Source organism: Hyperoodon ampullatus (assembly GCF_949752795.1).
Source record: "Hyperoodon ampullatus genome assembly, chromosome: 1".
Lineage (NCBI taxonomy): Eukaryota > Metazoa > Chordata > Mammalia > Artiodactyla > Ziphiidae > Hyperoodon > Hyperoodon ampullatus.
The window spans coordinates 202,212,468-202,223,410 of record NC_136914.1 but is presented as its reverse complement, the minus strand read 5'-3'; the positions used below and the strand labels follow the sequence as shown (position 1 = coordinate 202,223,410).

Genomic DNA, 10,943 nt, shown 5'->3' with positions numbered 1-10,943 from the left:
GTAGGGCAGGGGAGGTCTTGGGCGAGGCCAGCAGCTGGGCAAAGCATCAGTGACTCCACCTGCTTCTCAGAAGTATCTGTCCCAGGGCACCTCTGCCCACCCAGGCTGCTCTCAAAGAAGCACCATGGCTCAGGGTTTCCCAAAGCCCCTGGAGGGAAGCAATAAGCGGCTGGGAAAGGCTTAGACGACTCCTTACCTTCTTGATACACCTCTCCCCCACAGTTGACACAAAGCCAGCAGTCCATGTCTAGTACACAGTAGGTGTGTAAATACCTGTTCAATGCACAAATATTGGGACTCTGAGAGAAAAAGCCTGGGCAACCTGGATCTAAGTCCCTTCCCCTTCCCCAGGAAAAGCAGCTGAAGCAGTTCTTTTTGCGCCCTCTGCCTGCTGCTTTGGGGGGGGGTGGTGAGGGCGGTGGCAGTGACTGTGGGTCTTACCAGGGACCTCTGGGCTCTCCCATATAGTTGGCTGTGGTTCCTCTCAAGCTTCAGGCTAGTGTGTATGGGGGCGGGGGTGGGTACAGGGGCAGGGGTGATGGTGATAATGGGGGCAGGAAGGGGAGGAGAAGATGTTTCTCCATCTCAGGGCCTTCTTGGAGACTGAGCGAGACAGGAGAGACCGGCAAGGCGGGGTACTCAGCCGAAAGATGGGAGTGGGTGTCGGGTCCCCGACACAAGCAATGCACTGCCAGAGACGAGCGCACAGCAGTTCACTCCAGTGTTAGCGGCCACTTGCAGACGGCGGGCCCAAGCGAAGCACACAGTAGGCGGCTCAGAGAACCACCGTATAGCCTGAGGCGTAAGTGGACCGGGTGCCACGGTGGAGACCGGGCACCTTCCCACTCGGGCTCACCGGCGGTCCAGGAAGCTCCAGCCGAGGGTCTCGGGACTCCACGGGGCGGGAGGCCCGAGGCGCCCCCCCATCCCCGACCGCCTGGACCCCAAGAGCGCGTCAGGGGACAGGCCGGGGTTGGGGGGAGGCGCCCACACCGGCCGCCCCCGCCCGTCCAGACGGTCCCCAGACCCCTCCCCTCGCCCAGACCCCCAATCCCATACCCGCCGGCCGCCCCGCCCCGGTCCGCCCCGCCCCCGCCCCGGGCTGGGTCCCGGCCCCCGCTCCCAGCCGGGGGCTGCGGGCTCCGGCCGCCCGCCCCGCGCTCCCCCCTCACGCCCGGTGCGGCGCCCCCCGCCCCCACCCTCCCCCTCCCCTCCCCCTCCCTTCCCACTTACCCACCCCCCCCTGCCGGCCCGTTACCCTCCCTCCCGCTCCGGCTCCTCAGCAGCCAGCGGCCACCGGCTCCGGCTGCGGCGCAGAGGCACTCGGCGCGGCGCGGCGAGCTCGACATTCCCTGGGACCTGCGGAGCCGCGTCGGGATCGCCCGGGCTCCCGCCCTCGAGCCTTCCTCCGCCGCCGCCGCCCTCGGCTCGTCTGTCTGCGGCCTCCCGCGCACCGGCGTGATCCCGCCGGGGCTGTGCGTGCTCCCCGGCCGCGCGCCATGGGCAGCCCCCGCTCGGCGCTGAGCTGCCTGTGAGTACCGCCGCCCCGCGCCCCCGGCCGCGCGCCCGCCCGCCCGCCGCTCACCCTGCGCCCCTCTCTCCCCGCCCGCTTTTGTCTCCCACAGGCTGTTGCACTTGCTGGTTCTCTGCCTCCAAGCCCAGGTAAGGCGCGCTGCGCGGAGGCGGGGGCCGGAGCCGGCGGGGGTCGCCGGGGGGCAAGGTCGGGCAGGGGCAAGAGGACCGACCCTGCGGCCGCGCGGCGGGCTGGAAGGCACCTTAGAAATGCAACCCCTAACTACCCCGAGGAGGGAACTAAGGAACAGAGAGGTAGCGCCTGCCTAAGGTCACACAGCCAGCGAGTGGCGAGGCTAGAACCCGAGGTCTCGGAGTCCAGCTCTGTCTCCCACGCCTCCCAGCCAGGTGGGGGTGGATGGGGAACTCTGCGGGCAGCCACATCGGGCCGCCGAGGATGGAGGCATTCGGGGCCCGGGGGCGTTCGTTGTCAGAGGTACGGTGACTGTCTCAGGGACCCTCTCCGCGGCTCTCTGGGGAGGCTTGCGGCGGGACTGGCCGAAGGATCAGGTGCCTAGGTCCTCTGCGGTCTCAACATTTGCTCCGTGTATTTGTCTTTATAAATGTCAGGGGTCGGGCAGCGCTGCCTCCCGACTTAAAAGCGCCCTGCTCTTCTAGGAAGGCCCGGGCGGGGGGCCTGCGCTGGGCAGGGAGCTCGCTTCCCTGTTCCGAGCTGGCCGGGAGTCCCAGGGTGTTTCCCAACAGGTGGGTCCAGATGCTTCTCCATCCCGGGCTCATCCATGCTAGGCTGGGTCTGTCCGACTTTCCTGGGTGGGGGTGGGGGGCGGGTGGCCTGAGCTGGTATGTTGGGGGGACCCCAGCCGGCTGCCTGGGGCAGTGGAGGGAGGTGCCGGGTGATGGGGGCCACTTGGGCCCCTGGGCAGAGTAGCATTATAATGGCGTGTTGTGTATTTTTCAATTTCCTAAAGGTAACTGTTCAGTCCTCACCTAATTTTACACAGCATGTGAGGGAGCAGAGCCTGGTGACGGATCAGCTCAGCCGCCGTCTCATCCGGACCTACCAACTCTACAGCCGCACCAGCGGGAAGCACGTGCAGGTCCTGGCCAACAAGCGCATCAACGCCATGGCAGAAGACGGGGACCCCTTTGGTAAGGCGAGCTGCGCTGCAGTGGGGTAAAGGTAGCCTGTGGAACGGGCCCCTCTTCCCCAGGCTGCCCTGCTATGACTGGACCTACCAGTCACATCTGCGCTGGCCAGAGGCCTGCACTCTCCCCAGCTCAGAAGGGAAGGAGTTAAGGCGAAAACGCATCTTGGGGGTCAGCTGGAGAAGAGAGGGTTGGGGAAGGGACCTCGGGGAGTACTTGGCCCACAGGTGCCCCTTCCCTGCCCAGCAGATGAATGAATCCAGGAATCTCCTTTTCCACCTCCCCCTTTCATACCCCTCCCCACTGCAGGTGGAGGCAGAGGGTTCGGGGGAGGGGGCCCAGGTTTAAGGGAAGCTCTTGAAAGAGGATATGTCGCCAGGGCCCACAAAAGGAGAGTGGGAAAGAGAAGGGAGAGAAATCCCTTCAGCTCTCCCAGCTTGGGGGGATGTTGCTGTGAACCTTTAAATACTTTGATCAGGAGGGTCAGTTACACATGGGGACTAGGCTAGGAAAAGGGCCCTCCCCTCTGCACTTGTCCAGGAACCCAGGCGGTCAGTCAGAGTGGGGCTCCTGGCTGCCGGTGGGGTGGTGAGTACAGGGAGCTACTGCGAGGTGGAGAGGCTGAGGACTGATTGATTTCTAAAGCATTCAATATTCCTTCCTTGAAACAAGGCCAATTTCCAGAGTCCTGGATGTACCAAGAGAAAAGCAAGCCCTCTGGGCTGCTGGTGTTGTTTTTAGAGAGCGATTATTGTGAGTTTAAAAACCTTTAAATAATGACCAAGTTAAACAAGCATGAAAGGAGAGGGGAAGACTCTATTAAAATGTAATAAAAAGGTGAGGCGTTTTAAGAGCTAAGAAGAAAAATGAAGAATGATATAAAACAGAAAAAGAACGAGGCTTTTTTTCAGATGTGGAGTTTGAAAGGAGTTGCAAGTCTGTAAATGTTAAAAAAAGAGGTTCAAGATTGTTCTCTATGAATCTCTGGAGAGACCCCCGCGTCTGGCAGAGCGATTAAAACTCTTCTTACTTTCACCTTTTTTAACATTTCCTGAATACTTTCTCCTCTTCTCGAGCCAGTTTGGGGGATCGAGTATGTCTCGCTGCATTTTTTCTGCATCGACGTAGCTGACTTCCCTTCAAAGCTGGAGAAGGAGGCATAATTTTCCTGGGATAAATCTGTCACTGGGGTGGAAGAATAGGTTTGAAAATGTTAAGCTTTCCAAAAGCCCAGTCGGGAAAGCTGCCGTAAACTTCGGCCCCAGCTCCCCAGATCCATCCAGGAAGGAGAGTGGGGGCTTTCTGCGGTGGGGTGGGGCTGGGGGTGGCCTGCCCGGTGGCCGAGCTCCCCCGCTGGGCTGGCAGGGCCAGCCTACCGTCCCTTTGTCCCTCCAAACTGGCTACTTGCTGCCCTTCTCAGCTTCCAAGGAAAGGGAATGAATGCCTGGCTCCTCCTGGGTTTGCTCCCATTGGAACAAATGGTCCAGCATCCTTGGGTTTTGGGGAGGGAAGAAGAGGCTAAGCTGCTCATGGGGGAATTCCTCTTCAGACATCAGAGGTCTGATGCCCACTTCTCTCCTTACAATTATAGGAGGCTTCGCAGTTTCCCTGGTCCCTGCCTGGTGAGCAGGAGCTGGAGGGCCCAAGAGCAAAGGCTTAGGGTGTATAGCCAGGACAGGAAGAGTCTGGGGGAGAGAGAACAGCAGAGAAGTCCCAGTTGCTTCCTTATGGGCCCCAGGAAGGGACAGTGGGCTCCACCCCTATCTGCCCTGTTTGGCCAGAATCCTCAGAATGGAATCCCCTCCCCTCTCCTCCAGTCGGTGTCCTTCCTGGCCCTTAAAAGTAGTTGCTCCCTGCCCTGGAAGGCAGATCAGGAGAGGGATGAGCAGACTGGCTGGGTCCAAGAGGAGGTGGGTGGGAGGGGAGGTGACAGCTGCATTTCCCTGGCTGACTTGGAGCCAGACTGGGGACTTGGCTACTGGGTCCCAGCTCTGTGCTTCTGTGAAGGGGGGCAGGTAGTCACAGGCTGGGCAGTGAGGGCTGCCTTGCTGACCTGTGCCCGTCACCTCCCATTAGTTTCAGGGGCAGAGAAGGTGCCACCTTGTCAGTACAGGCTGGGAGGCAGACCTGGGAGTACCCAAACCTCTTTCTCAAGGAGGGAAAATGCTGCAGTAGGGAGGGCAGGAGACCCAGCCCCTTCCGTCCCATCCCGAACAGCTAAGTCGGCCCCCACTCCCTTCTTGGTGACAGCCTCAAAGGGAGGAGTTGTGCAGAGAGTGGACAGGGACCGGGGCTTCTGTGGCAAGCTGGCTGTCTAAGGGGAGAGGGCAGTGGGAAGAAGGCACAGAACTCAGCTCCCTGTCTCCTGGCTCTCAGTGAGAGGCAAGCACACCTGATCTTCTCTCCTCCTCACCTACAGAAAGTGTTTGGTCACTGGGGTGAGAAGCCCAGTGCTGCTGGAGGGTGAGAGAAAAGATTATTGAGTTGTTGATTTCTGAACACTGGGGCTGGGGACTGGGGTGACTGGGAAGCATGGGGAAGAGACAGCATCTTCCCAGCTGGTGTCTGAGGTTCTGGGAAAGCAGCCGGCCATGGGCTGTGGGTGTAGGGAGAGCTGTCTCATCCCTATCAGCTTCTCAGCAGAGCAGGGGTAGGGTGGTGTGGCCAAGGCTGTGGGTTAGAACCCGAGGCGCCAGAAACAAGAGAGAGTGCTTTTATGTTTGACCTCAGGAGTGGAGGTCACCACTGCACCCCGGATGTTTGTAATGATCTGTGAGGCACGTGCATATAATATTCTGAGTTGGAAGAATCCTCAGAGATCTTTGATTAGAAGCGGAATTCTAGTCAAATTAAAATTTACTTGAAGCCTCGACATAAAAGTTTTTAGTCTGGTTTTAAAAGAGGGTCTTTTCAGTTTGATGGCTCCAAGACCCCTCTGCAGAAACCAGTTCATATGCCATGATCTCATCCACCCCCCTTCTGTAAACCCAGGTAAGGGGTCGGTCTGAAGCCCAGAAAGGAGACTTGACTTTCCCAGGGTTGCACAGCGTGTTAGTGGCTGGAGCCCACGGCATGGGTACCTGGCTCTTGGAGCAGTTGCTTCTGGGATGGGCCAGCTGGGATGGGGACATGGAGCACTGGGGGTCAGGGAGCTGCTAATAACCACTCTCCCCCCACATTCCCTGACAGCAAAGCTCATTGTGGAGACGGACACCTTTGGGAGCCGGGTTCGAGTCCGAGGAGCTGAGACAGGCCTCTACATCTGCATGAACAAGAAGGGGAAGCTGATTGCCAAGGTGAGGTCTTAGAAGGAAGGGAGGGGGCGGCTGGGGCCTGGGGAGCAGGCTGGGCTGGCTGAGCTCCTCCAGGATCCCAACAAGGTGGGCAGAGAAAGAGGGCCACCTTGGGGTTACCTAGTGATTGGATGGTGGGGGAGGTGAGGGAGGAGGAAGCTGAGAGATGAAAAGCTATAAAAGCAAAGGAGGAAGAAGACAGGCTAGGAAAGGGGCGTGGGGGGGTTGGTAAATTCCATATATCTTTTTAACAAATCGCCAAATTGCTTTGCTATTATGTCCAATTACATGGTACCAGCATTTGGAATGTTCAGTAAGCCGCAGGCCCAGCCCCTCGGCGGAGCTCTGAAATGGCCCCATTAGTCACGGCTCCTCTACAGCCTCGAGCTCCCCGCTTCCTGGGCTTCTGGGGCTTGGGGCTCAGCATCTCCTCACCGGCCTTCCTTCCCCCATAGGGTGGCAGCCCTGGGGCTGCAGGCCGGCATCCTGAGGGGCTGAGGGGGGCAGGTGGGGAAACGGGTGCTAGCAGCTTGGGCCAGACTGGTGGGCAGGAGGCCAGGGGAGGCAGGGGCTGAGCCCCCTCTCTGCCTCTCTGTGTTGGGGCCCAGCCCCTTGGTAGACAGCCATGTGTCACTGCTACCCAGGAGGACAGGAAGTTGCCGGGTGGGCTGCGAGTTGTCAGGGATTAGAGAGCGGGTGCCCGGGCAGGGGGTGGGGCTGCCCACCCTGCCATCTGCTGGGGTACCCACCTGCTGTCTGGGGCCGCCTCCCCTCTGCCTCCGATGGGGGCGGGTTCTGGACAGGGCCCGGTGACACCGTGTCTGGCCCCCCCTACCTGCAGAGCAACGGCAAAGGCAAGGATTGTGTGTTCACGGAGATCGTGCTGGAGAACAACTACACGGCCCTGCAGAACGCCAAGTACGAGGGCTGGTACATGGCCTTCACGCGCAAGGGTCGGCCCCGCAAGGGTTCCAAGACTCGGCAGCACCAGCGCGAGGTCCACTTCATGAAGCGACTGCCCCGCGGCCATCACACCACAGAGCAGAGCCTGCGCTTCGAGTTCCTCAACTACCCGCCCTTCACGCGCAGTCTGCGCGGCAGCCAGAGGACTTGGGCCCCCGAGCCCCGATAGGCCCTGCCCGGCCCCTCCCCGCCGCTCCCAGCGCTGGAGGTTTCCTCTGGTGCAGGATGAGGTCTGCGCTACTGAAGGCTGGGGAGGAGCTGGGGGAGCCCTGGGCCCTAGTTGTTGATAATTGTTTGCTGTTGGGTTTTTTGTTGTTTTTTTAAACAAAAGAGAGGCTCTATTTTTGTATTCCACTTGGCTGTGGCGTCTGACTTCTTAACTCTCAGGAAGGCCTGTGAGTGGCCTAGACTGGGATTCCGGCGGGGGTTTCCTGGGGGTGGGGGGCTTTTTCTAGTCCCGCAGAGGCGCTCCTGAGACCCTAGCAGCTGCAGGGCAAGACTGCTAGGCCGCCAGGGGCTCCACTGCACCCCCAGGTAGGGGCAGGGAGGAAAAAGCCTGAACTTTAGGTCAGATCTTTCAAGGGCGGGTGTCAGTGGAGGGTGGTTGGGTATTAGTTGCTATTAAATGACTGAAATATTTATTTAACTGGCGTATTAAAAATGTGTGTTGGAGAGTGAGTCCTCCTGGGGTCAGCCCCCTCCCCCCGTGCTGCCCCAGCTGGCAGGCGGCTGAGAGATGCAGCAAATCAGGCAGCAGCTCTGACTGCAGCCTCCCTTCTACCTAAGGATCCACACCTGTTGGCCGTCCCTATCGTTGCTGGAGGGGTTTTCTTGGGAGGACAGAAGCAGGGAAAGGAGCAAGAAGAGGCTCTTAGCTGGTCCTGGGACCTCTCAGACATGGGCTTTTAATAGGAGTCATTGCTAACACTTCCCCAGGCCACCTCTGGGCCAGAAATGATGACTTTGCTAGGACCGGAGTTGTAATCATGGATTCAGTGGGTCCTTTAAAAAGTGCCTTTCTGTGTATGCCTCGGTCTGTGTGGGAGACAGATCAGAGATGCCAGAGCTAGTTCTTTCTGAGTACCAGGCTCCAGAAAATGAAAGAAAAGAGCAGCTGCCGGGGTCCAAGGTGGAGGTATGTTGGAGGGGGGTTGCCAAGGCTGGTGTTGACAGTTGTGACATGAAACAAGTGTTAACTTTGGGTTATCTGGTTAGAAAGCTATGAGCAGAAGGTGCTGCGCTCAGGCGCTGCAAAAGAGCCCAGGGGACTGTGGTCCAGGGAGAGGCTGCCAACATTGGAGAGACCAGGCCTAGAGGGAGAGGAACTGGCATTGGCCGGGAAGGGAAGCTCACAGGCCTAGAGCAGAACTCAAACTCTGGCCAGGGGGAGAAGCAGCAGGTGGTAAGTCAGAAGGACTAGCCTGTGAAGAAGGACTGCTATGGATGAAGGAAGACCAGGTCATGCTATGACAATGGTAGAGCAGGTCATTCATGGCGTGGGCAAGAGGACTGGCCTGTGGTGGGTGGAGGGGTGGGTTCTTGGAGGTGGACTGGTGAGATTGGCATCACACCACCCGGAAGAGAGCCCAAGCCCAGAGGCAGCAGGTCTCCTGAGGTCAGAGCTGGCCCAGTCATCATACCTGAGCTCTCATTCTGGTTGCTTCCACTGCCTTCTTTGGGCTGGTCCCATAGCACAGTTACTGGACGAATCCAGAAACCTCTTCCCTCTGGGCCTCTGGTCCTTTGGGTGGAGGGCAACCCAAGGCTTCCTAACCACGTGGGCCTCCCAGAGTTGCAGCCACAAATCCCAGGCTCAGGCCATCCAGATGGATCAGGAATCCCAGGGCTCAGTAGGAAGCCTTGGAGAGGTTGAGGTACCATGGGGCCTCTTCTGGCCTGCTATGGGGGTTCAGGGCTCTGGACAGAGTAGGTTTCTCCTGGTGCATAGTGCTCCAGCTCTTAGTGCCTCCTCTTCTGCTCCATCCCCTCCCCTCCCCCTTTAATTAATTCTGGGTGAGCAGCCTGGCTTTATTGTGCAAGGAGCTGGGGTCTCACTGTGGGAAAAGTCACACCTTCTGAGCAGCTTCTGATGCCATGCAAATGAAGAGACCGTCCAGGAAACGCTTTCATCTGCACGGCCGCCTGTCCAGCCCCCAGCCCAGTAATTACCCACATTTCATTTGTTTGAGAGCAATTCCTGGGGGAAACCACAGGGTAGGAGGGAGTCTGGGGGGTGGATGGAATGTCAGACTCTCCCTGCCTGTGATCCTGGCCACAAAGTGGGGCCAGGCTGGGCCAGGGTGGTCACTGGCTAAGCCAAAGCTACCCTGAAGCCCACAGGCTGGGGATGCCTGAGTACTCCAGGGTGGTGGGGTGGAACTGTGCCATGGTTGCGACGACAGAGAAGAGGTGGGTTGTCCAGAGAGCCGGACCTGCCTCACGGAGAAGGGAGAGATGACTGATGGAGGAGTAGAGGTGGACAGGAGGGTGGTGATCTTGTCCTTGAGGTGGCCTGAGGCTTTGGGAAGGGGTTGACTCCCAGCAGGACCCCCAGCCAGGGACCCTGGGGAGCTGAGCCCAGAGCAGTGGGGCTGCGCTGGGCCGGAGCACCCACCACCTTGTTTATCTTTGTGTTGCTGCCTCCACAGAGCCCTCGCTAATGGGGTTTTACAGCCCACTCAAGCTGCAACTGGCCAAGAATCAATCATTACCGGCACTTAGTGGTTTGATAGTTAACAGCCTGAACTGAAGCCAAACTGGTTGTTAACTGTGATAACAACTGATTTCAAGGGGTTATTGCCGGCCCAATATGCTCAGCCCATTTATTTCAGGGAAAACAAGCAGGGAGCTGTTGCAAGGCCCAGAAAAGGGAGGAGGACTGGGCTTTCCTCAGCCAAAAGGCCTGCCACTCTGTCTAGGAGTGGGTGCTGGCTGTGAGGACCCTGGGGGCCGGCTGAGGTGTGCATGGAGACCTGGCCTCCCGGTGGATCTGAGGATCTGTGTGCAGGCCCAGGTGACCCACGCAGAAGGCCCTCTCCAGTCCTCCCTTCTCCCCAGTTCTGACCTCACCCTGATTCCCCACGTCCCCTCTCCTTCTCTTCTTACAGTAGTGGTCCCCATGAGGCCCTCACAGGGACAACTCTCCATGGGGAGGATCCCAGGCCTAGTGGCCAGGCCTCTACTAGTCCCCACTCAGCAGGGGGGCCTGGACCTCTTCACCCATTCCTCCCTCTCCCAGGGCTGCCAGAGCCCAGCCAAATCCAAGCCAGAACCTCGCTTTTCATTTCAAAGCCAGTGATGACTCCACCCAAGCCTTGACTAGAAAGGATGCACTAGAGGTCTCTCCTCTCACTCCACCAGGTCCTGTCCATCCCTACCTGCTACCCTCAGCTGAATGGCAACAGGTGAGGCTATGGCCAAGCATCTTTCTAGAAAGCTGCTGTAGCAAAGGACCCCAGGAGTTCTCCACCATCTACAGATAGACAACCCGAGGCCCAGAAGTCACACAGCCAGCATGAAAGCTAGTATGAAAGATCAGGTCTTAACTCCCAGACCCAGGCTGCCTCTTGAGGACTGCAGGTCTTTCTCTAATTCATTTATTCAGTCACTATTTATTGAGTGCCTATTATGTGCCAGGCTCTGTTCTGGGTAGAGGGGACAAAGCAGGAAATAAGTGACAAAAACTGTCATGATGGAGCTCAAGTTGTAGCAGGAGGCTGTGGGTGGGGTTAGAACAAACAGTGTATAGTTTATCAGACCCTGGCAACCACTACAGAGAAAAATAGGGGGAATGAGTGTGGAAGGTGGGGTAAGGTAGTAGCAATTTTAAGTAGGGTGGTCATAGAAGGCCTCACTGAAAACTTAATGCTGGAGCAGACACCTGATGGCGGTAAGGCATGCACCTATCTGGGCGAGGAGCCATCCAGGTAGAGGGACCAGCGAGTACAAGCTTATAGCATCAGGGGAAGAGGAGGGAGGCCAGTGTGGTTAGAGCAGAGTGAAGGCAGG

At 58.5% G+C, this 10,943-nt stretch overlaps 1 protein-coding gene across 4 annotated transcripts; it reads left to right on the top strand.

The window, feature by feature from the left end:
* Positions 1–1,499: 1,499 nt before the first annotated feature.
* Positions 1,500–7,104, top strand: FGF8 (fibroblast growth factor 8; the record flags this gene model as incomplete). Of its 4 annotated transcripts, none has more annotated exons than XM_079708126.1 (6): positions 1,500–1,531; positions 1,626–1,662; positions 2,191–2,277; positions 2,535–2,682; positions 5,869–5,975; positions 6,814–7,104. In XM_079708126.1, 6 exons carry the CDS (start codon positions 1,500–1,502, stop codon positions 7,102–7,104), a joined length of 702 nt encoding a protein of 233 aa, XP_079564252.1. The 4 variants fall into 4 exon arrangements, with proteins under 4 accessions (XP_079564252.1, XP_079564251.1, XP_079564254.1 ...); XM_079708125.1 differs by having other exon boundaries at positions 2,502–2,682; XM_079708128.1 differs by lacking the exon at positions 2,191–2,277.
* Between the last annotated feature and the right edge of the window lie 3,839 nt (positions 7,105–10,943).